General features: G+C 41.5%; 2 protein-coding genes across 5 annotated transcripts in view; one reads left to right on the forward strand and one right to left on the reverse strand.

The window, feature by feature from the left end:
- Tex9 (testis expressed 9) overlaps window positions 1-18,133 on the reverse strand; it is a 75,493-nt gene extending 57,360 nt beyond the window's left edge. The window contains exon 1 of one of the 3 annotated variants that reach the window (XM_040739907.1): window positions 17,949-18,125. The gene's annotated coding sequence lies outside the window, so the exon portion shown is untranslated. Of the gene's footprint in view, window positions 1-13,017; window positions 13,040-17,948 lie in introns of those variants that run through there. The other 2 variants (XM_040739908.1, XM_040739910.1) reach the window with 2 other exon arrangements.
- Window positions 18,134-18,430: 297 nt separating this feature from the next.
- Rfx7 (regulatory factor X7) overlaps window positions 18,431-23,207 on the forward strand; it is an 84,467-nt gene continuing 79,690 nt past the window's right edge. Inside the window, exons 1-2 of one of the 2 annotated variants that reach the window (XM_040739648.1) lie at window positions 18,431-18,789; window positions 18,936-19,101. In XM_040739648.1, the coding sequence (XP_040595582.1) occupies window positions 18,941-19,101 (161 nt within the window). In that variant the 5' untranslated portion in view covers window positions 18,431-18,789; window positions 18,936-18,940. The remainder of the gene's footprint in view (window positions 18,790-18,935; window positions 19,102-23,207) is intronic. The other variant, XM_040739647.1, reaches the window with a different exon arrangement.

Consider the following 23,207-nt stretch of genomic DNA (forward strand, 5'->3'; position numbering starts at 1 on the left):
ACATTACAAAAAATATATACCAGAAGTTGAAAAAAAGTTGTACATGAACATGTTAGTGGCACTATTTATAATAATTAGAAAGTGAAAACAAGCCAAATGCTTATCGCCTGACAAATTTCAAAGTAAAATATAGTATATCCATGCAATAGACTATTTAATTATTCAGTCATAAAAAGAAATGAAATAATAATACAGGTTGTAGCATGTACATCAAAACATGATAAACATAATAATCTACATGGTTACAATAGCAAAGTTTACATTATGTGAATAGTATCTCAATTTAATATATTTTCATAAACCAATAAATAAATTTGATAAAGCCAGGTGGTAGTGGCATATGCCTTTAATCCTAGCACCTGGGAAGCAGAAGTAGGCAAATATCTGTGAGTTCAAGGCCAGCCTAGTCTACAGAGCAAGTGTCAGGATAGGTTTCAAATCTACACAGAGAAATCCTGTCCTGAAAAACCAAAAAAAAAAAAAATCTGATAAAGGCCATGGAAGATCAATAAGCTGAGAACTACAAAATGTTCCAGAGTATTTAAAGAAGATTAAGTAGATAGGTAGACTATATTCGTGGAGTTGGACACTTGATATTGCAAAAGTGTCAATTCTGCCAGAAGTAATTTTTTCTTTCTCTAGACTTGTGTGTGTGTGTGTGTGTTCGGGATATTGGGATATTTGCAAAGACCCATACAGGTTAAAAGAGTGTGTTATAAGCTCTTTCAGACAATGAGCCATCTCTCAAGCCCTCCTGAAATAGTTTCTTGATTCAATGCAATCCCAACTGAGATATCAACAGATTTTTTTAATTTATTAGGAAATTCTAAAGTTTATATGGAAATGAAAATAATCTGTCATCATCAAGAAATGGTAGGAAGATTTACTGTATCAGACATCAAGACTTACCACAAGGTCATAATATTTCTCATGGTGAGTATTACTGCAATCATAAATAGCCTAGTACAGCAGAAAACAGTCCCAAATAGGCCAACACATATACAGTACCTGTTACGCAACAAAAGTGCCATGGCAATTTGTAGTGATACGGTGTTTTTTTCAGCAAACAATGATATCACAATAATGATGTTAATATATTAATGAGGGGAGGGTCTTCCTGACCTAAGAACCTGTCAATAACCATGTCTCAACACTATTCTTTGGGGATTAAACTTTCATTGTGCCAACTCTGAAAGACATTCAAATTACAGGCCCTATTTCATAAAAGTACAAAAATTACTTCTAGTTATATGTCATGCCTAAACATGGGGGGGAGTAATATTATATAAGAGTTGGGAAAACTTTTCTGTAAAGGGCCACATTCAAACCAAGTTCACCCATATGGGTTTGGACTACTAGCACATAAAGCAGCCACACACAACTCATAAATGAATGGAAATTGCTGAGCTCTGATGCCAACTTATTTACAAAATAGACAGTGAGCAGCATGGATCCTACACTTCTGACCCATCTACAGAACAAGCAGGCATCAAGTCCTTAAATGAGATCCCACCAAAAGCATGAGTCATAAAAGACTGATAAACTGAAATTTATAGTTTGTCAAAAGTTAGCATTAAGGAGTTTGGTTTCCAGTATCAGACAGCTGTCAACCATTTGTAAATCCAGCTTCAGAGGATCCCACACTCCTTGTCTCTGTGGGTACCTGCACTTGAATACACATACTCGTATGCATACACATATACATAATTAAAAATAATAAAAATAAATCTTTTAAAAGGCATCAAGATAAGAACACAGTCTAGCAAATGTGTTGCCCAAGTATATACAACATCTTGTATGTTGCAAATATATCCAATAAGCTCACATCTAAAAAGTGTCTACAAATCAATAAAAGGCAAACAAAATAACAATTAGCCAAAAAGGAAAAGATGTTTTACAAAGCCAAAGCCAAAATAAGCAAAAAGTACATGGATTCTCATGACTAGTCAGCAGGAAGGCTTTTTTTTTGGTTTTTCAAGACAGGGTTTTTCTGTATTGTTTTGGAGGTGTCCTGGAACTCTCTCTGTAAACCAGGCTGGACTCGACCAATGTCCAGCTAGGACATTAAGTAAATGACAGTATCAGTCCTCATTCAAAAGAATGACCTAAATGATCAAGATGGACATGAAGTGGTAGCCAACCCAAGGACTGCATTTCCAGTATTACTTTTACTAGCACCCTTCTAAAAGACTCCCATGGGAGCAAGGTCACTCCTCCTGCTCCACTCTGCCAGATTCCTGAGTCAGTTCATTATCTCATGGTTAGAAGGAGAACAGCAGAAGGGCAAAGAAGCAATGTTTACCGAGAGGTAAACAACATCCGATGAAGGCCAGGAAAGATGTGCTGGCAAGCAGAAGCTTGGATGCAGTTTTAATATCCTAGGAAAGCAGGCCAATTTGGTCCTGCCCATAAGTAAATTAGGTATGGAGCTACAATGAATATGGTTGGTTAGTTTGAATGTATACAGGGGATTCTGATTGTTTGGTGGGTCAGGATGGAAGAATAGTCTCTGTAGGAAAAAGATGCTCCAAAAACTCTAAGGGGTTGGGAGGGGGAGAAGGGGAGAAGAACCAGAAGTGAAAATAACAAAGGCTGGTGGTTAGTAATCATTTTGATGAGTTGGGGCTCACAAATTTTGCAGAGTTTACACTTCATTGTTCTCAGAGTTGACTACGAGTTTTACTAGGACATGTGATCATCTGTTTTCCTTGGGCCTGTATCCCCAATTAACTGCCTACAGGATAGGACTGCCTTGTTCATATCACTGCATGAGGACATGGCTGGAAAGTGCCATATGTGAAGGAGAAAAGCCTTCAGTAGGCACTGGATATGCTGATGCCTTAACCTCAAACTTGCCCAGAAATATAAGCAGTACACTACTTAATCTCAAATCACCCAAGGCTTCCTTACAGCAGGTTGCAGTAGCCAAGATTTTCTTTTCTTTTTTAAGATGTGCGTTACTCTTGGTTCAATTTTTATAGTTATTTTACTATGCATAATAAATATATTACAGATGTAAAATACAGTATTGTATATGCTATAACTATACATGGGTGTATATGTGTATGGTTATTTTTCCTGCATGTATGTCTGCGAATCACATTCATGTCTGGTGCCAAAAGAGGGTGCTGGATTTCCTGGCCTGGAATTACAGAGGGTTATGAACTGCCATGGAGGTGCGGGAAACTGAATTAGCATCTGCTAGAAGAGCAGCCTATGTTCTTAACAGCTGAGCCATCTCTTCAGCCCCTTTGTTCTATTTGTATTAACTTGAACAATTTATGTTTTATAGAAATTATGAATTTTAATCTGGACTTTAAAAGTTGTGAGCTTTTAATCCAAGCACTCTGGAGGCAGAAGTAGAGGGAGGCAGATCTCTGTGAGTTCCAAGACAGCCAGTCACCCTATCTCAAAAACAAACAAAAAATTATGAGCTTAAATTTAATATCCATTTTGGACATTCTAGAATCTATAATTAAGGCTGATTTCCTTCTCTGGCTTTTACTATCTTCCTCTCCCTTGCTCAAAGTCCACATTTTCTGGCATTTTTTTTTGTCTCTCTTCAAAGAATCAACTTTTAGTTTTATAAAAACCTACTTTATCTCCCTCAATTCATTCTTTTCAGGATGTTTTAATCACATCTTTTCTCTCAGTTATATTTTAACTTCATCTTTTATTAGATTCTTGAGCTATATATATAATTTATTTCTAGTCATACTTATTTTATAATATATCCACACCTGGATATATACCTCTTCTGAATATACATTTGTACAATACATGTGTACCATGGTACATGAGTGTAAGTTAAAGGGTAACCTGAGGAAGTAGATTCTTTTTTTCCATTCCATTTGAGTCTGAGGATCCAACTCATGTCATGTAGTTTGGCAACGAGTGCCTTTATCCATTGAGCCATCTTGCTGGTCCTCTGTTTAGGTTTAAATATGAACCCTTTTATTTATGAACTGTGTGCCTCTGGATAGGTTATTTAATCCAGAGCTCTGTATTTCAGTTCCTCACCTAGGAGAAGAAAATTATGATGAAAATAAAATGACAGTTCACACAGATCTCTTAGCAACATGCTAATTGCACAAGTAAGTATATGCTGTGGTTTTATGTGTGATTTTTTCCTCGTAGTTAACTTTATTTTGCACATTTCCCTTTTATCCTTGGTTTGGGTAGGGGAAGTTAGGAGATAAGGTCTCACTCTGTAACCCAGGTGGTCTCAAAAGCATCGAAATCTTCATGCCTCAGATGCTTTAGAGCTGGATTTGAGGTATCATGTCTGGCTCTAAGGCTTTAGCTATTTTATTTATTCATTAGTTACTTTTCTATTACAGTAATAAAACACCATGGCCAAGGCAACTTGTAGCAGGAGTATATTTTGTCTTGTGAATTCAGATTAACAGTCTTCCATGACAGGGAAGCATGGAGAGAAGCAACAGGTATGGCATGGCAGCTGGAGCAGGAAGCTGGAGGCTCACATCCCGAACCACCAGCATGAAGCAGAGAGTGACAGCTCAGAATGGCACAGAGCTCTGAAACCTCAGTGTCTGTCCCCAGTGACACACTTCCTCCAGCAAGACCACACGTCTAAGCCCTAAACCAGTTGGGGACTAAGTACAAACACCAGAGCCTTTGTGGGACATTCTCATTCAAGTCACTCCAGTGTTTTTAAGAGACAGGGTCTCACTCTGTAGCCTAGGATGACAAGAAACTCACTATATTGCCCGGGTTTGGCTCAGAATCTAGGTTATCTTCCTGACTCATCTCCCAGGTGCAGAGACTGAAGGCATGAGCATCATGGCCTATCTCCTATTTTTCTTTATTATCATTAGTTCCAAATTTTATTGCAGTGTAATCAAAGACTAGAACCTAAATTTTTTTTCTTTTGGTTTTGGTTTTTCAAGACTTGGCTGTCCTGGAACTCATTATATACACCAGGATGGCCTCAAACTCACAGAGATCCTCTGGCCCCTGATTTCTCGAGTACTGTGATTAAAGGGTTACACCGCCACTTCTAGGTCTAAATGATTTCTCATCTGGGACTTTATTAAACATATTCCTTATGTTTTAGCAAGCTGGTTAATGTTTCATATGTGTTTGAAGAGACTGGACATTCACTGTTTATTGCGGACAAAGTCCTTTACTCAAGCAAGCTTTTTGTTGTATTGTTCAAACCCCGTCTACTCCAACAGTTCTCCTAACTGAGCTGTCAGTTTCTGAGGTTCCAACAGTTATGACATTTTCTGTTCTTACATTTCTGCAAAATTTTATTGTATACATTCTGTGATAAACATGATTTCGATGATTTAGTGTGTGATTTACACAGGTTCACTGTTAGTAAAACTTCTCATGGAATTTATTTTTATCAATAAGAATGTCAAATTTCACCTCGTCTGTTTAGTCTAATACTGTTACCTTATTTCTTTTCTTCTGGGAGTAACCACATGATATTTCTTTGTAAGTTTATTTTAAATCACTTTAATGTTATGAATTCACAGATAAAAACATCACACAGCTAAATAGCCACTTAAATGAACACTTGGGACCCCCTGGGAGCCCCTCCCTCATCTTATGATCCTCCTCCCCTCAAGTACCAGGACCTAAGAAAAATTTTTTCCTAACCTTAACTTTGTCCTCTGCTCTGCCAACAGCCTGCCAGGTCTAAGAGGCACCAGAGAGTTCCATACAGCCTGGACTGTGATGAAACGACCAGATACCCCAGAATGTAGCAGCACCCCAGCTTCCTCAGGTCCCCCAAAGATGGTCGACACCCCCCAGGTCAGCAGGAAGTAGTCTTGAGAACTCAATGCCCTTATTTCCTAACCTGCCACATATAACTCTTCACCTTTTTAATAATAAAAGTAGGAATGGAAGGCATTATGCTGGCCTGCCCCTGTCACCTGGCAGAATGTACTCAGGTAGTATCCTGGTCAGCCCAGGGTTCCATGATTGTGTAGTCTGGACACAGGTGCAAAGGACCCCTTTAAAAGACAGGACCCTCTGCCCGCCCACTTAAACACTCTCTTTTCCAGCTCTCTTCCCACAGTTCTTCTGGGGCAGACAGTACTTCTCCTGTCTCCCTCTTCTCTTCTGTGTCTCTGTGTCTCTTTACCTCTTTTCTCTTTCTTTCCTCCTCCTTCCCCTTTCTAAAACTGCTCACTTAAGCTCGGTCTGCCTGGTGTGTTTGTCCCTTCCCTCAGTTACCGTCACCTGCCATGGAATCCACAAAGGTCCCCTTCAAGCTTTATCATAACACTCTCTATACAGGATCTTCAATTAAACTCTTTTGGAAACTATGGAGCATCATTTACAAGTAGCACCCTATGATCCTGCCATTTTCATTTCCAAATATATTTTTAAGAAACTGTGTATCTCTTACACAGGAAGAAGCCCACCCCCATGATGTTTCTATGGAGACTGAAAACAAGATGACTTTCATCATCATCAGGGAGGAGTTTTGAGTCATTTGTCTTTCAAACAAATTGGATAGTGTCTTTAGTTGTCCTTTTTTAAAGTATCCTAACAGGGGCAGGAGACACTAGCTGCATAACTATGATTTCTATCTATTTTTCTCTAATACTGAGTAACAATCACTGACATATGTAACATTTTCAGACAGAAAAATTGAGCTAACAAGTTATCCTGTTTTAGAATTCCACTCCCATCCCTCAATCTCAGCCTGCTGAGAAGCCTGTTCAGAGTCCACTGGGAGATAACTTTAACAGACTGTAACCCTGATGAGGCAAACCCTTCCTAAAGAAGCAAAAAAGAACAGGCCCTTACACCCTATATTTTGTAGACTTTTAAAGACCTTAACATGAATGGTTGGTCTCAGTCTTCTTTAGGAACCTAACTTCTCTTCTGCACTGTTTGGTACCGGGGTTGTTATTTGGAGGAACTCTGTTGCACACCTCTATATACTCAGAATTGGGCACTACTGTGACCTAAATATCTGATAGAAACAACTTAAGAACTGCCAGGGATTGTAGTTCAATGGTAGAACACATGACCAGCATGCATGAGGTCCTACATTCAATCCTTGGTAAAAGGGCAAATGAGGTGGGGAGAAACACTCACGGGAAGAAAATTTTACCTTGGTTCACAGGTTTAAAGTGTTTCAGTCTACCACAGCAGGGAAGATGTGGCAGAATGTCTTTAACCATGGAGCATGTGGAAAGCGTCCATGTAGCAGTGAACCAGAAAGCAGTCTGAGGCCAGAAGCAGGACTGTATAATACCCTTCAGAGTCCCATCCTAATGGCCTACTTCCACCAGATAGGCCTATGTTTCGAGATACTTGATTACACTGTGTAAAGGTATATCACTATGATTGGATTAATAAAAGCTGAGTAGCCAATAGCTAGGCAGAATATCCAGGCACAGAGGACACTGGGGAAAAATAAAGATGGAGATGCCATGAGATGCAGAACTAGCAGTATGGGCACTATGGAGATGGGATACTAAAGTCACGTGGCAGCACATGAATTAAGAGAAATGGGTTTCTAAGATATCAGCTGACCTTTCATAATTAATACGAAGTCTCCATGTTGTTATTTGGGAGCTGGCAGGCAGGACAGAGAAAAGATTAGCTAGAGGCCTGTCTCCTAAATGGTGCCACCAGCTGAGAAACAAGCATTCAAAATGTAGCACGAATTCTAATTGGTATTAATAATAAGAACTCATTAGCTATCAGGGGATGAAAGCTGAAAGATCAGAGAAACAAAGTAGCTAGCCACTGGAGAGTTCTTACCTCTACCAATGCTCAGACCAAAGGGGTGATCCTGTCCCAAGACTGACTGCATCCTTAGACTGCACTGCTCCTCAGACTGCCTGCTTCAGATTGCTGCTTCAGACTGCAGCTCCTCAGACTACACTGAGCTCCCATCTCCTCCTACCTTATATTCCTCTCTCCACCCAGCCCATATCACTCCTGTTTCCACCTCCCTAGTGCTGGGATTAAAGGTGTGTCACTCCAAGTGCTGGGATCACCTTTGTATGATCTGTTTCTCTTTTAGACTGGATCAATTTCATATAGCCCAGGGTAGTCTTAAACAGAGATCCGTCTGCCTCTGTCACCCAAGTGCCGGGATTAAAGGTATCTACCAACACTGCCTGGCCCCTATGGCTAACTAGTGTGGTTAGCTTTGCACTCTCATCTTCAGGCAAGCTTTATTTGTTAGATCATAAACAAAATAACACCACATTCAAACATAAGCCTGGAGCAGGCAAAATGGTTTAGTAAGTAAAATATTTGCCACAAAAGCCTAATAACCTAAGTTTAATCCTCAGAATCCATGAAATGGTAGAAGAGAGTGCACTACACAAAATTGCCCTTGACCTCCACACAGGTGATGTGGCACACACAATCCCCCTCCTATATTAGTAAATAAATGAATGGTAAAAGCATGAGCTGTAGGGGCACATGTCAAACAATAATACATGGCAACTCTTGAATCGCTACGTCTTTCCTTGGTATAGGCTAGTCTGCCCCTTGCCATCTAGTGTTGGTCTACCTTGCTATCTGTTGGCAGAGTTTGAAGGTCCTTCCAGGCTCTGATCAAGGACTCTCTAGTGGCAACTACTTAGGAACAGTGTGGCTTCTGATAAGTATCTGTACTTCATCAGGTTTTAGGCAGTGACACAATAACCAGGGTGTCGTCACTTTTGTTTCTTGGCTAATTTTTGTTTTTCTTTTCAGTTTCTTTATATAGGCTCATATTCTGAAGCTCAGGCTAGGTGTGAGCTCACTATGTAGCTCATGTTGGCCACAAAATTCATCATCCTGCTTTAGCTTCTCCTGAGTTCAAGGAGAAAAGTATATGCTACCACACTTGGGCCCACTTTGCTTTTCAATATCTTTGTCTTGTCTTCTACCACTACCCTACTCTTCACTCCCCTTCTCTCTCTCCCAGAAGTAGAAAAGAAGGAAAAATCACAAGTATCTGGTTCTTACTATACATAAAGCTTGAGATAGTAATTTCATGCATGGTTTTCATTGGATCCATAATATAATTGTGTGAGAGACTTCTTATAATTGCCACTTCTACCAGCTGGAAAACAAGCCCAAAGAGGTAAAGAGTAGGGCTGAGGTCAGGTGGAATGTTAATCTCTCACACCCACGCAACCCCCTTGAGAGTGAGCTTCAAGCCTGGCCCATCCAAGAGTGTGGATCTGTATCCACATGGGAAACTGGACATAGCTGATTTTTCTTTGAGAACAATAGGCTGGCCTGCATGCCTTTGGCTCTGAGGGTCTAGTCTCAGCACCAGATGTCAGCCTGAACTGATAAAATAAGCTGCTCTGTACAGCGGCACAGAGAATCAATTGTAAGTACAAATTAAGTCCTCAACTTCCCACTATTATACAGATATGTTATCAAGCATTCTTGCTAGCCCATTCCCTTTTCTTTATTCAAGTTTTTGTTTCTTAACCTAGCCTTTTACTAATTCAGTAACTCAATTCAACGAACATGGACTGTTTGGCCACTCTAGTATTGACTACTTTTATGATGCAGATACAGAAAATAAAAATATACTTCCTGACCATATATGATTCACGGTATACAGAGTCATGGACATATGAAGGGCAGAAGCAGGAACCAAGAAATAAGCCTATAATAAGATAGTGTCTGACACAGGCTGTGCAAGGCACTGCAGAAGACATAGAAAACAGGTAGAGGTGTGAGTGGAGAGGGAGTGGACAAAGAAACACTTCAGAGAAGATGCGATTTTGAGCCTCGGATGATCAGGAACCTCTCTGTATGTAGATGACTCCATTGAAGGAAGACAGTCAAACCTGCTCCTGAGGTCTCAGAAAACAAATAAGTTGCTAGAGCTACACTGATAACCAGATTAGTTGTTTTTCTCGTGGCTATGACCAAACACTTATCAAGAAACAACTTAAGAAAGAAAATACTGGGGTTGGAGATATAGCTCAGTTACTAGAATGTTTTCCTAGCATGCATGAAGCCCAGGGTTCAATCCATACTGAAGCAAAAGGATTAGAGGTTTACTGAGCTAGTGGCTAGTCTAGGATATATGAGACCCTTTCTAGAGTAGATAAATTTATTTTGACACATGGTGTAGTCCATCATGGCTGGGAAGGCATGTCTGGAATTGCTTGAAACTGAAGCAATAGGAGTGTGAGCCTGCTTGGTCCTATCTAAAGGGACCAGCAAGCAGAGAGAGACAAATGCTGATACTCACCTGGCTTTCTCCTTTTCCCCACTTTGTTCACTCTTGGAACCCAGCCAATGGGGTGGAGCCACCTACATTTCAGAGTGGGTCTTCCCTGAAGCACACACATACAAAGACACCTAAAACTGTGCCAATCTAATCAAACTGAAAAGGAAAATTAACCACCACAGCACCCAAGTGAACTTTTCATTCCCTAGCTCTCTTTCAGAGTATATGAGGTCACTTGTGTTATTTTGGGTCCCCCAGTGGCAGGCTATGGGTCTGTTTTTCCTCATTCATGTCCTTCTTACTTTAGTGCTCCATCTGAAAATTACTTAAATTTCATCAGGCTTCTATCATCACTAAGCAACTATCTTATCTTCTATAAACCCTTCCAGCTTGACTTCTCATAGCTCCTGCTTATTCTCTGCTCCACTGGTTACTGATGTCTAATGGTTTCTGAAGGAGGCCTTCTCATGCATCTTTCAGCTACTAGTTTTACTGACAACTAGCCCTTCCTCATTATCATGGTCATATTCCATTAGAAAGAATTTGTTAATTAATTTCTAATTTTTGGGAGGCAAAGCTCTTGTACAAATTATGTTGAAATATTAAGATATATAATGTGTGTGTGTGTGTGTGTGTGTGTGTGTGTGTGTGTAGTCTCATAAGAGCTGTTTTCTGGTAGACTCCTGACTTACACAGTGAACTTGAAAAGACAGACTCAAAAAGAAAGAAAGAACAGACTCTTCAGAGCAAGTTCAAGATGCTTATATTTTTGTCCCACTTTAAGAAAAATATATATGGTTAGTGTTCCAATTACATTTATGAACCTCTTGAAGATAAGAACAGTATCTTTTTTGACACTTGTGTTCAAATTTTTTCAAGGTCCCAGTATGATAATTTGTATGCTGTGTATGCCTTTAACTGAAATAATTTGTGGATTATTGGTAGACTCCCTCCAGCCTACACCTAACTTCCTCATTGTACACAGGATTGACTCTTAAGGTCTATTCATTGTCACTTTTAAAGTTAAGTAAATATACTTTTACTTAACTTGCTTCTGTTCATTGCTACTGCTGCCCTGAACTTCTGAGGTATTAGATTTCTACTTTGGACCTTTTTGGCCCAAGTAAAAGTAAACACTTTCTTTAAAATCCACAGTTGACATTAACTTGAACCCTCCTTAATATAAGAGGATTCAGGTCAACACAAACAGGGTTCTACTACCAAACAGTGGAAAATTTTCCTAAGTGAAATCCAAGTAGTATTTGGCATTCATTTTTATACCTTTCAGAAGCACAGCTGAGTACATTATGTGAACTTTAGCCCATTAATCCTCAGAGATAAGTGAAGGGAACTTGAAAAAAGGGCTTGCATAGATAGGTTCTCATAGCCAGATAGCACTAACAGCCTTACTCAATATTTGAACAGGTCAGCTTTCCTTAATAGATCATTTTAAGTTTTGGTTGTTGTTTGTTTGTTTTGGTTTTTTTGAGACAGGGTTTCTCTGTGGCTTTGGAGGTGGTCCTGGAACTAGCTCTTGTAGACCAGGCTGGTCTCAAACTCACAAAGAGTGCTGGGATTAAAGGCATGCTCCGCCGCCGCCGCCACTACCACTACCTGGCTCCATTTTAAGCTTTAATCTCAGGATGAAAAATGTGTGTTCTAATAGCACTCACATTTTCACATCAGACTTATTAGTGTTATTTAGGACATCTAAATATTTAAGACCAATTTTCTCTTGGTTTTAAACTTTGCAACTTGTCTCTTTTGTAATTGTTTCCTCTTTATCTCCTTCTTCGGACTTCCCACTTCTCCCCCTCCCTTGATGCAATTAAAGGCAAGACTGTACATTGTATTACAGCCATGGAACTCAACATAACACTCCCTCCTAGGACTACTTGAATTTTGAAAGACAATTAAGCCTAAAGAAACACTCATTGGTTTCTGAAATAAGAATACCAGAAATTGGGCAAGAAGAGAGAGCTGGAGGGTACGGGAGGCCTTCTTTCCTGGTTCTTCTAAATGACATGTGGGACTTGATTTCTACCTAAGCTCCTAGGGGGAAATGCTTGAGATGGATGAGGGCAGAGGATGCTACAGTCAAGGAGAAAGAAGGTATTTATATGCTTAAGGTGAGAAGAAAACAGAGAATGGGATAGCACCTTATCATTTCTACGCTAAGCCACCATTGCTTATGGCATTACATAGTATCAATGATTAAACCTACTAGGACCCATCATCTTTTGACAAAGCAATCATAATAACAGAGTACTGTTTTATAAAGTAGACTGGTAATAGTCTTTATAGGAGCCTGAATTTAAAAGTTATACCTTTAAGAAATCTGAAACAAAAAACATTTAGTCAAGTCACCTAAAAATCTGGGTGTGGGTTCCAGCCAAACCCAGAGACACCCACCCCCCTTTCTGTCGCTTATATCCCATCAAGGATCTGGCCATAGACCACTCAGGACTTTGCATTTTTCTTTCATCACAGGGATTCCCACCACTGCTCATGCTGCCTTCTTCACCTGAAATTTGTCTTCCCCCAGCGTCTTAGTCAGTGTTGCTATTGCTGTGATGAAACATCATAGACAAAAGCAAGCTGGGGCCTGGTGGTGGTAGCAGTGCACACCTTTAGCTCCGGCACTTAGAAGGCAGAGGCAGACAGATCTCAGAGAGTTCAAGGCCAGCCTGGTCTACAAAGTAAGTTCCAGGCAGTCAGGACTGTTGCACAGAGAAGCCCTGTCTCAAAAACAAAAATAAACAACAAAAAGGAAAGCAAGCTGGGGAGGAAAGGGTTTATATGGCTGACCCTTCCACACCATAACCCACCGCTGAAGGAAGTCAGGACGGGAATCTGGAAGCAGAAGCTGATGCAGTCAGAGGCCACAGAGAGGTCGGAGAAGGTGCTTCTTACTGGTTTGTTCCTCACGTCTTGCTCAATCTGCCTTAAAGAACCCAGGACTGCCAGCCCAGAGGTGGCACCACCCACAATGGGCTGGGTCCTCCCCCATCAGTCACTAATTAATAAAATGCCCTACAGGCTTGCCTACAGTCTGATCTTAAGAGGCATTTTCTCAGTTGAGGTTCCCTCTTCTCCAGATGACTATAGCTTGTGTCAAGTTGACATACAGCTGGCTGCACAGTTTTGTCAACTTGACACACAAACACATCACTGTTAACACACAACCTTTCCTTTCTTGTTTATCCCTACAATACACATTAATATCAACATCACAACATAAAACATTTTCAAACTTAAAAAGCCACACAAGTCTTACAAATTCAAACAATTCTAAAAATTCAGGCTTTTTTAAAATCCAAATTGTCTTAACTACGAGCTCCCAAAAAAATCAAAAATAAGTTAAATACTTTATTTCAAAAGGAAAAAACCAGAGCACAGTCACAATAAAAGCAAAGCAAACCCATACTTCAAGTGTGTAAATAACCCAATGTCCAATAGCTAGTATTTATTTATGATCTTCTAGGCTCCTCCACAGGGCCTGGGTCACTTCTCTAGCTCTGCCTTCTATGGCACACAAAGCTTCTCTTCTAGACCCTGGCTGGTTCCACTCCATCATGACTGCTGTTCTTAATGGTCATTACATAGTACTGGCATCTCAAAATGCTGGGGTGTCTTGCTGCAGCTGGGCTGTACTATAACTAATAGCCTCCCCAGGCCTCTCTTCTGGAACTCCAGTCCTGCCACACATTGCTAACTCTCAGATGCTCTCCATGACCCCTTGATGCCTCCAAACCAATACCACCTGGGTGACTCTCACACTACCAAGTTCAGCGGCCGGCACAACCTTGACTGTCTCTGGATCACAGCATGGGTGTGCTAAGCCTCAGGACACACTTTCCAGATTTCATCTCAGCAATGCTGGTCTTTTCACAGTTGATACTTCAGTCCCAGCTGACCAGCATCCATTGTCCAAGAAAAGTAAAGGTTTACATTAGCGGTTTTGGACTCTTGTTAATTAAAAGTGATTTTTCATTTTCAACTGACCAGACCACAGATTCTACACACAATGGCCCAGGAGAGTCTTTGCTTCCCTCTGAAACTTTATGAACTAGGTGTCTAAACACTTGTATATTCAAAGCTTGTACAGAACAGTCCACTGAGCTCTCAATACTCAATGGCTTTTCTAACTCAAAATTCACAACCCTCCGCAAAGCAACATGGTCATGTCTGTCACAGCAATATCCCATGATCCTGGTACCAATTTCTGTCTTAGTTAGGGTTGCTATTACTATATGTTAATCTCTCTCTGCTTCATATAATATAAACTACTATGAGTTGGGCCTACATCTTATTTATATTTTCTGCACCCAATAATATTATGTGGTATTAATTTTCCTCATACCTAGTACATTATGTAAGCTTTACCTCATTAATCCATAGAGATAAGTATAGCGTAAATAAAAAGTTAAAGTTAATTACTCAATTTAAATGATATTTACTAAACAACTAAGAGCCAGGAATTATGTCCTGGGACTACTAGCATAAATTAGTCTACTTCTGAGGTGTTCACAAGCCACTTTGTCAATTCTCCTATTAGAACACTTCAGTGGTTTACATATCATTCTACATGTTGTTCCTTACAACAACCCTGTCAAGTGCAGCTTTATTTTCATGTTCACAGAAGTAAAATAGCATTTGAATTCCCGGAGTTTTTCTTCCCTATTACACTGTCATTCCTCAGATTGCTTCACCCATTGTCGTATATACCCTCATGGGGAATACACTTATACTCTCTGAGACTGGACTGTGCTCAAAATCAATGCTATTTTTGTTTGCTTTTTTGTTTTATTGAGACAGTGTTTCTCTGTGTAGCTTTGGCTGTCCTAGAACTTGCTCTGTAGACCAGGCTGGCTTCAAACTCAGAAATTCACCTGCCTTTTTCTTCAAGTCCTGGGATTACAGGTGTGGGCTATCATTGCCCAGCAAACCATGCTGTCTTAAAAAATCATATTTACTAAAATGCCTTATATTATCTCCCATGGGAGTGTACTGAAACTGATAAAGCGAATCACACTGATTCTTTTTTTTAAAAGATTTATTTATTTATTATGAATAATCCTGTCTCCATGTCTGTCTGCAAACCAGAAGAGGACACCAGATCTCATTATAGATGGCTGTGAGCCACCATGTGGTTGCTGGGAATTGAACTCAGGACCTCTGAAAGAGCAGTCAGTGCTCTTAACTTCTGAGCCATCTTTCTAGCCCCACACTGATTCTTTTTTAAATAATTTATTTTTATTTTATGTGCATTGATGTTTTGCCTGTATATCATCTGCGTGAGGATGCCAGATCTGCTGGAACTAGAGTTACAGACAGCTGTGAGTTGACATGTGGGTGCTGGGAACTGAACCCGGGTCCTCCGGAAGAGCAGCCAGTACTGCTCACAGCTGTCTGATTCTAAGTCTGGCCTTTATTCAGGGTCTTTGGGTTTGGCTGGAATCCCACCCAAGTTCTTAGGTAACTTTACCATTTTTTTTTCTTTTCAAGTTTCTTAAAAGCATAGTTTTTAAAGTCAGTTTCCTATGAAAACTGTCACAAAGCCCAAAGTTACCTCTCAAATGTCAAGCGTGAGCAATGATCCATCTTTTTCTGAAAGGATGTCTCATTTTGGCAATAGGATCTCTTCATCTGTTACTATTCGCAAACCCTCTCATGGCTGGTTGAACCTAATGGTTCCAGATGTCTACTCCAACTGCCTTTTTGCCAGTCCCTGAAGGCCCCAAGTCTGCATAAACACTCTGTTCAGAATCGCCTCTAGAGGGCAAATCGGGGCTGTAGCTCTGGAGAGCCCTCTAGTGATGACTGTGGGTTACGTAGCTCTTTATGGAACCTATTAAAAACTCTATAAAGTTGCACTCGGGAAGCCTGCCTGTGTGACACCCGGTAGTGAAGTTATTTTAAAGACTTCTTGGTTCTCGACTTCCCTTTTCTTAAGGTCTTTAGTAGGTATCAGTTACCTTTCTTTGATGAATCTCCCCCTCAGGTTGTGGCAATGTGACGCTATTCTCTCTTCAAAAGGTTAAATTTTTTTTAAAAGGGGGTCTTGGACACTTTTCCCATCCTCTTTTTTGTTTTGTTTTTCAAGACAGGGTTTCTCTGAGTAACAGCCATGGAGGCTGTCCTGGAGCTCACTCTGTAGACCAGGCTAGCCTCGACTTACAGAGATCCACCTGCCTCTGCCTCCCGAGTGCTGTAATTAAGAGTGCCACCACCGCCTGGCTTCCCATTGTCTTTTTATATCATCTTCCCCATAAACGCAGAATTTATAAACGTGCATTCAAGATCTTCCATTACAATCCTAGCTTCAACAACGGCTTGTGAGATCTAAAACTAACATTCACAATTTAAACCCTGACTCTTATAAATAGTAATTGAATAACTTTAAGAATGCCATTTAGCTTTCCTAAGCTTTTGTTTCATCTGTAAAATACAGATGAATATAGTATCTATATTACATAGTTTTGGGGTAGCATAGCTATAATCATGTACAAACACAGCAAGTGTCCAACAAGCATTAGGTACCATTAACTATTCTTCAGTTATGCCACTGTAAACTATAGTTAGTGCCATAAAAATGCAGTATATACAGCAAACACTGGCATATGTGCAAAATAATTTTTAATACCTTAGCCTAAAGCCGTTGTGTCCTTAGGTTGTGAAAAGGAGGCTCATTTGTGTGATGCAATCCATGAACTGGTTCGGAACAGTCTGAATTCTCATGAAGAAACTGTGTTTGGCACACAAATGTCCTTCCCGCCACCCTACCAAGTGCAAACATTCAGGGTGAGTCTGGGCATGGAGTCTGTGAACCGGGCCTGAGGCCACATGGACAAAAGCAAGAGAGTTTCAGGCCAAGACAAGGAACAACGCTCAAAAGACCACGCAACCCAAGCCAATCAGATTCCCCACCCACTAGAAATCTGAAAGGTGGCAGAGCCTCCAAGCTCAAAGTCCACCTAGGAAAGTGGCCAGAAAATCGGACAGGTATCAGTCTGACAGAAACACGGTCGGAAAAGTTTAGACCTGGAAGGCTCGTTACAGCCACGGGCCCAGAGAAAGGTCAGTGAGAGAGCTGTGCAGTTGTTCCGTTCGGGGCCAGAGGCTTTCGCTGCTGTCCGACACCCAGGCGCTAGCCTTTCTGAGCAGCCCCACCTAAAGCCAATGCTGCCCTTATAGGAAGAGTGACTTGCTGGGGGCCGTCAGACAGCAACGCTCTCTAACTACGAGTGGGGAAGAGGGCGAGCGGTGGGCCGTCTCTGGCTAGGGTGGGTTTAGATGGCTGCAAAGGCAGAGCTCTTGGCTGAAGCCTGAGCCTCCATGTTGTGTTACATGTGTTTCTCTGAGAAACAGGAGGGGCCTTGGCTGCCAGGGACCCTGACAAGCCTCGACTTGAGCTGCGTCTCCGAGCCTGGGCTGAATCGGGAGTATAAAGCAGGGAGGGCACCCCTGGCAAGGGGGTGGGGAACAGCATGGGCAAAGGCACCGAGGAAGAATGAGTCTGCTGCGCGCTGAGGATGGCATGGAGACTTCACTGATTGGAGCCGGGAGTTCCTGCAGGGGGGATGGAGGCGCCTGTGATTGGATAGCTAAAGTGGGGCCAGATTTGGAGGGCTTTGAATGCCCGACCGAGGAGCACTTCAGCCAGCTCCTCACTTGCCATTTTCCTACCAGACCGAATCACCTCGCGGCGCTAGCCCTTCTTCGGGAGGCTTCTGCGAAGTCGACTCAAAGCTCTCACCTGCTTCAGCGCTGTCCGCGGACTGAGGGAGGGAGCAACCTTGGCGGGTTGAGGGGGACACGCCCGCGCGCACCCGCGCGTGGGGCGGGGGTCGTGTGCGTTCGCTCTTCACCTTCCTGGCTACGAAGCAAGACATTCTCCCTTCCACGCCGCGCGATCGCACGGGTCCACCCCCTGCCCGCCGCCGCCGTCACGCGAGCCCGCTCCTCCCCCCCCCCCCACCACGCCGTCCTCGCGTCCGCCACAGCCGCCGGGCCGCTCCCTCGGGGCCCCCGCCGCGGCTTCCTGGGCCCGCGGCCCGCGGCCGCTCCGCCCCGCGCGCTCCGCGCCCCCCTGCGGCCCCCGCGCCGCGCCCGCACACGCGCGTCCACGCCCCCCGGCCGCGCGGTAGGTGTTGTGCCGTCTGCGCCGGGCCGCAGTGCGGCTGCGCGCGCTGGGCTGCTCGGGGCTGGCAGGACAGCGGCGGCCGCGGCGGCGGGGCCGGGAGCGAGCGAGCGGCGCGGGGGAGCTCGGAGGCGCCAGGCCCCCGGGGGAGGGCGGCCGGGGAGGCAGGCCCCCGAGAGAGCCGTCGGGTTGGACTTGGGGGCAGAGGGGGCGCCTGGCCACGGACCTCGTTTTTCAGACGCCCCCCAGCCCCGGCCGCTGACGGGGGGCTGAGGGGCGCCGCCATGCCTCTGCCGCGGTGACGCGCGGGGCCGTGAGGAGAACCGGGAGAGGAACCGTGACGAGAACCGCCAGGAAAACGGGGAGAGGAACCGTGAGGAGAGCCGTGAGGAGCCGCTCGGTCTCCCCGGGGATGTCCCTCAGGCGGCCGGCGAAAGCGACTCACTCGAGCCCTGGGGTATAGGCCTAGCTTATCCAGCTTCCTTCCTCCTCCTCCTCCTCCTCTTCCTCCCTCCCCCTCCTCCCCCCTCGTCGTCCTCCCCTCCGCGTCTCTTCCCTCACCCTTCCCCGCGCCCCCATCTTCCCTCCCTCCCTCCCCTCCAGCAGCGATGGCAGAGGAACAACAACAGCCGCCACCACAGCAGCCCGATGCCCATCAGCAGCTTCCCCTCAGCGCCCCCAACCCCGGGGTGGCTCTGCCAGCCCTTGTGCCCGGGCTGCCAGGGACAGAGGCCAACGCTCTGCAACACAAGATCAAGAACTCCATCTGGTAAGAGGATCCTCCATCGCTGGGGTAGAACAGCCTAGGCACATTTCTGCTGCAAAGGGGTTGGGGGGCGGCGGCATCCGAAGAGGAGGCTGATGCATGCATTGAAGGTGGGTCTCCACAGCCTGGTGCGTGGCTGTGGCACCCCTGGAGGGGGCAGCTTGCACCCACCCCTGGCCACCCCTGGTCTCCTTAGACACACACACACACACACACACACACACACACACACACACACGCACACACACGCTTCTCTCTCCTCAATTGTAAGCAAGATAAACAAGTTATTTGTGCGTTTTCCACGTACAGTAAGGGAAATATGGGTTAAGGCATTGCATGATAGTGGCATGAATTGGAAACTTGGAATGTGAAATGTGTTGACTCCTTTTGTAGTCATGGAGGGAGGAAGAAGTGTATTGTGAATTTTGACCAAACAAGACATTGTATGCAACAACATTAATATGCAACACAAAACCTAACGTGTCTTTTCCATTCAGTTGGACTAGCTGCTGTTTCTGGATGGTTTTGCCTCCTTTATTCTCGAGCTGAATTTCCCTTCTAGGGAATTTATTTTTTGCAATAACTGTAAAGGAAACGCTGCTTTAGCATAAAGTGTTTTGTTTTAACATGGTAAAGTGAATTTTGTTTTACACGATAAAGTGAATATTTTTAATGTAAACGATCTTGCCATTTTGTCCAATTATTAAAAAGAAACTAAATGGAACATCCTTTACTAGTCCTGTATTTCTTGTATGGGAATTTGCTTTATTTCAGTGTTAACGGAACTCTTAAAGACTGATAACAATAGTAGTAAATACAGAGTTAAGTCCATCTTCTGTTAGAACCGTTGCAAATGTTCTTTGAATGTGAACTTGCATCATTTTGTACGATTCTTCATTAACTTTTTTTTTAAAGTGTGGTGCTATTTTTAAAATGGAAAGCAATATTTGGAATTTGGTCTAAGATTGCTTTTAATAGAAGTTTTAAAATAGAATTAAGTATGATGTGAAAAAAATAGCCTTGATTTTGGAGCATGAATCTAGCAGGTTCATCATTGAATATGACTATTAAAATAACAAAACTTGCAATTTAAAGACGAAGGTATCATAAAGCAACTGGCATTATATGGCATTTCAAGAGAGTAACCAATTTTAAATACAAAATTAAGAGTTTTTATATAGTAATTCTCATTATTTTCTTGGCATGCTTCATGATGCTAATATGAAGTAGGTCAGTGCAGGCTTCACTGGTTTCATGCTACACAGTAGTTGACAGTCAAATGTCTTGCTTTTATCTTTAATTTTACTATGAAACAATTATTTTTAAAGGAATTTTTTAAGGCTTTGACAATAGTTTGTGGCAACTTGAATAGGTCAGATGTGTGAAGATGTGTGTGTGTGTGTGTGTGTGTGTGTGTGTGTGTGTGTGTTTGTTTGTGGCAGGGAAGGGGACCTCAGATACCTTCACCCTGTTTCAAAAGCTGTGTTTAAATAAAACTATGATTTATTTCCTGCTTACTGTGTTGGGCTCCACAAAGCCAGATGTTTTATTGCTGGGTATTGTAACTTAGGGTCTCTGAAATCATGATTGAATTGAAGTAAAACATCCTGGTTTTTAGCCTCAAATGAGGGACATCCCAGTTAAAGGAATCAGATCTTTTAAGAAAGCAAATTTTAAAGGTTGAATTAGTAAGCTGTTTTACTATGAGAACAGTAAGGGAGAAGAATTTGACTTTATAATTCCACAGAGTGAATTGTATGCACTGTGACCGAAGGTAGTGCTAGAGTGGTTGGGGAGTGCTTATTTATTTATTTATTTATTTATTTACTTATTTATTTATTTATGCCGAATCATAATTTAATTCCTCCATTGCTAATGATATTTACACATCTTTTACAACTTAACTGTGCTGACTTTCACGTGAAAAAACTTCTCAATTTAGAGAGAGTGGACTTGGCTCTGAAAAATTAATGAGCAAACTGTATCTTAATATCAAAATGTACTATTCTGTTTCTTCATTTTTAATGACATACCAGCTTTTCAGTGCCAACTTTAGTAATTCTATTTGTAAAAATTATTCCTTATTCCTTTATATTTAAAACTTGAGGATGATAAATAACCATGGTAGGTAATAAACATTAGTGGCCATATTTAATATAGACATGTAACTCCTCCATAAGAACAGATTCATGTTATTCATCAAGTAACTCCAAAATGTGGATGTTAAAAAGTGAAATTTCCATTGTTACTTTTTTTTTTTTTTTAAAGTCAAAGGCTTCCTTACTATGTCACCCTGGCTGGCTCCAAACTCAAGTCCTTCCTGTCTTCCAAGTTCTGGTTTAAGGACATATACTTCCATGCCTAGCACATTGCTACTATATGAAAAATAGTATTTTTTAAATTAAAACTGGTTTAATAGATACAACTATAATTCTATATGTATGCTTCATACCTTTTAGGCAATACTTTTTCCATCATTTAAAAAAATCATCTGGAAATGTTCTGAGAGACTGTCAATTTTGTATTGCTTCTGGGTTATCCTTCAGTACCATTATTAAGAGTTAAAATGAGATTCAAAAGAAATGTGGCATTTAAAAATTATCAACTGGGATTTGCATTTAGGTTGATCATAATTTCTAAACTATGGGCTTGCAGATCACAAACAAGTCTGTACTTGCCCTCCTACTCTACAAATATAAATATAGTATGTGATGTAGGCCTTTAGCTGGACAATGAGTTATTATCTTGGCTCATAATTAATTTATTCCATTTATTAAATGCTATTTGATAAAAGTATTCCATTGTATTTCAAGCATTAAATACATCTCTTAAAAAGAAATAAGTATTCAAAATTAAGATGTAGTATTTAATGAGATTAAAACTATTTCTCAAGAGTTAGAAATAGTGTGGACTTTTTAAAGTAATTCTAGAACATACACTGCTAACTTGATAGTGTTGTAATTGTATTAATATGTTTGTGAATATCTTCAAATTGTGCCTCGGTTAGCAAACCTGAGTGTTGTTGTCTGTATGTTTATTTACTTTATTCCTTCCTATTCCATAGACAAAGGATCTAAATTACTTATATGCCTTATGTGAACGGATTTTTATTCTAATTCTGAGTAGGCTATAAAAATGTTACTTATATTTTATAGATAATATTATTTAAAAATAATCCTTCTAAAAGGAGGGAGAAAGATAGAGAATATTAAAATAGTAGACACACACACAGAGTTTTCTTTTGGTTTTTTAAACAGGGTTTTGGTCTGTGACCCTGGCTGGCTTGGGATTCATGATCCTACTGCCTCAGCCCCTTGTACCATGAATCCTGGTACCTAAACCTTTTTTTCTAAAGGAAAACTCATACTGACAACCTAAAACAAAGCCACAGTCAACTTAAGTATAAACTTGGTATATATGCCAGACGGGCCTTAAACTCGCAGAGATGTCCTCCTGCCTCTGCCTGCCTAGTGCTAGGATTAAAAGTATGCACTACCAAACTTTGCTCCCTCTTTCTTTTAAAAGATGTTTTACTTGGAAGCGATTATAGAATTGAAATAAAAAAACAAATATAATACAATATTTGCGATCTCTTCTGTTTAATTAGTTACCTTTAAGAATCTATCATGGGCTGGATGTGGTGGTGCACACCTTTAATCCCAGCACTTGGGAAACTGAAACAGGGGAATGCCTGAGTTTGAAGCCAGCCAGAGCTACAAAAAGAGACCTTGTTTCAAAATATAAACAAAACAAAAATAGATCATGGAATGGGGATGTAGCTCAGAGGTATAAGGCTCTGGGTTATCCCCAGATCCTTGGCACCACATTAAAGGGAAGGAAGGCATGAAGGAAGAAATGTACATGCATAGGAGTGTCGTATTTGCTATTAGGTTGTAACCTAGAGAATAAACTTTCACCTAAAAAGTCAAAAGAAGTCCTAACATTTTATTGTAGATAGTATTTTCATGCTGTACTCAGAAAATTCAGATTCTAGTAGCATTATTTTCAGTTAAAACCTTGCAAGTCTTTAAACAATAAAATGTATCATTATTCTACCCATTTTATGTCATGAAACTGAATGACAGGGAAGCTATAGAAGTTCTAGATTC

Source organism: Mesocricetus auratus, unplaced genomic scaffold (genome assembly GCF_017639785.1).
Source record: "Mesocricetus auratus isolate SY011 unplaced genomic scaffold, BCM_Maur_2.0 Super-Scaffold_100691, whole genome shotgun sequence".
NCBI lineage: Eukaryota > Metazoa > Chordata > Mammalia > Rodentia > Cricetidae > Mesocricetus > Mesocricetus auratus.